The sequence below is a fragment of the Aplysia californica genome, unplaced genomic scaffold (assembly GCF_000002075.1).
Source record: "Aplysia californica isolate F4 #8 unplaced genomic scaffold, AplCal3.0 scaffold01331, whole genome shotgun sequence".
NCBI classification, from domain to species: Eukaryota; Metazoa; Mollusca; class Gastropoda; order Aplysiida; family Aplysiidae; genus Aplysia; species Aplysia californica.
Genome location: NW_004798601.1, coordinates 5,191 through 7,318, shown reverse-complemented (window position 1 = coordinate 7,318; position 2,128 = coordinate 5,191). Strand labels below are relative to the sequence as shown.

The following is a 2,128-nucleotide window of genomic DNA, read 5'->3' as shown; positions in this document are numbered from 1 at the left end:
ACTGTATTTTTTAAAATTAATTTTTTAAAAAAGATTTATTTGGGAACGTGGGTGGGGGTCATTCCACAGTAATTGATCACCGTGGGGAAACTAAAATTCGGAAATGGATAAGAGCTATTGTAGAGGGAGACAGAGTCGTAGTGCTACCTCAGAAATAGAAAGTTTTATCAGCTCAGTATCTAAAGTAAAGTAAACTTGTTCCCGCATCCGATCCGGACATTGGCGATTGCTTTGTTAGTGAGACAATTTCTTGGGCTTTCAGCATATTGTGGTAGGGTGGCCAGTTCCTTTCCACGCCGCTTTACTTCCCCAATTCGAAGTCAGGTACCCATTACTGCTGGGTGGGCAGGAGGGGGCGAAAAAAATCCGTGTCCGAACCTACCAAGGCTCGAACCCGGACTTTCCACTTCGGAGACGAGCCCACTAACCACTCCCCCCACGCACAGTACATGTACCTACTTTTAAAAAAAATTGACGTCAAAGATTTTGAGTTTCACATGTCTTTTCGAATGCAATTTTCTGAATATCTTGTTAACGACTCAGAATAAACTTACGGTTTTGATACAGCATAATATAGAACATTTGGTTTCTGATCTCACGGTCTTAGTAACTCAAAACAGCCAAGAATGCCAGATAGAACTTTGTAATCATGAGGTAGTGAACTGTCTTGTGGTAGTCTTGAGGTAGTGAACTGTTTTGTGGTAGTCTTGAGGTAGTGAACTGTCTTGTGGTAGTCTTGATGTGAACTGTCTTGTGGTAGTCTTGAGGTGAACTGTCTTGTGGTAGTCTTGAGGTGAACTGTCTTGTGGTAGTCTTGAGGTAGTGGACTGTCTTGTGGTAGTCCTGAGGTAGTGAACTGTCTTGTGGTAGTCCTGGGGTAGTGAACTGTCTTGTGGTAGTCTTGAGGTAGTGAACTGTCTTGTGGTAGTCCTGAGGTAGCGATAGATAGTGAGACGCTATGGGCGGTCCCAACAGGAACCTGTTTATACATGTCCAGCTGAGCTAAGAATGAGCGACCAGCTATGATCGCCGATGTCTGTTTCAGATTTTATCCACGGAGAAAGGAGAAGGAGGAAAAGGAGAAGGAGGAAAAGGAGAAAGGAACGGAAAAGGAGAAGGAAAATGAGAATAGAAAAATAGTAGAAGTGGAGAAGTGGTGACAGAGAAAAGGAGAAACACAAAAGGAGAAGGAGAAGGAGAGAAGGAGAAGGAGAGAAGGAGAAGGAGAGAAGGAGAAAAGGAGATAATGAAAAGGAGAAGGAGACGGAGACAAAGGAGAAAAGGAGACTGAGAAACAGACTCGGAGAAGAAGGAGAAACAATAATCATTCCCTCTGCTATATTTACACGTCTATAACAATGCTCTCACCCAGGGCATGAGCAGCTACATGTTCTACTGGCTGGGCTGTGAGGTGGAGATCCGGGGAGTCCGCCCAGAGTTCTGCCAGCCCTACACCGGGGTACCCACCATGCCTGACTTCCGGTCTGCTCTGACCACCAGTTTTAACCTGCTGACCAACGGGACCACCAATCTCACCGGTACTTTAATTTGGTCGATTATAGACACTATAGGTTTTTGGAGTTTGGTTGTTGTTGGGGTTTTTGTTTTTTGTTTGTTTTTTTGTTTGTTTTTTTATGGTGTTTTTTTGGTAAGAGTTTTATGGCACTTGCAGCACATAAGGTCAAATATTGTTGTTATCAATCCAGAGAAGGTCATATGACAGCCGAAGATTAGAGGTGTTACAAAGAGAGTGAGAAACACAAAAAGAAGGAGGAGCGATAAGGATGATAGATGTTTGATAGGAAAGAAGGAGTGAATCACACTAGAGTACCCGCCAACCGCCCGCTGATGATTGTACATTATTATTATACGTTTAAGGACTGAAAAGAAGTCCTGAAAATAATTCTCTTTCTTCCAAGCTGCATGAGGTTGGATTGCTTAAAGAAAATCAGGCAGAGACTCAACATTAAAAAGAATTACTTTAGACATTTCGGACAAAGAGCCTTATTCAATTCGCAAGCACACACGCACAGACGGACACACGGACGCACGCACACACGCATGATCGCGTGTACTCTCTCCCATTCTCTCTCTCTCTCTCTCTCTCTCTCTCTCTCTCTCTCTCTCT

At 43.6% G+C, this 2,128-nt stretch overlaps 1 protein-coding gene across 1 annotated transcript in view; it reads left to right on the top strand.

Moving 5' to 3' along the window:
• Positions 1 to 2,128, top strand: part of LOC101856860 (glycerophosphocholine cholinephosphodiesterase ENPP6) — a gene marked incomplete at its 3' end in the record, with an annotated part of 29,899 nt that overhangs the window by 23,376 nt on the left and 4,395 nt on the right. Inside the window, 1 exon segment of the mRNA XM_005112603.3 lies at positions 1,373 to 1,538. Within this exon segment, the coding sequence (XP_005112660.2) occupies positions 1,373 to 1,538 (166 nt within the window).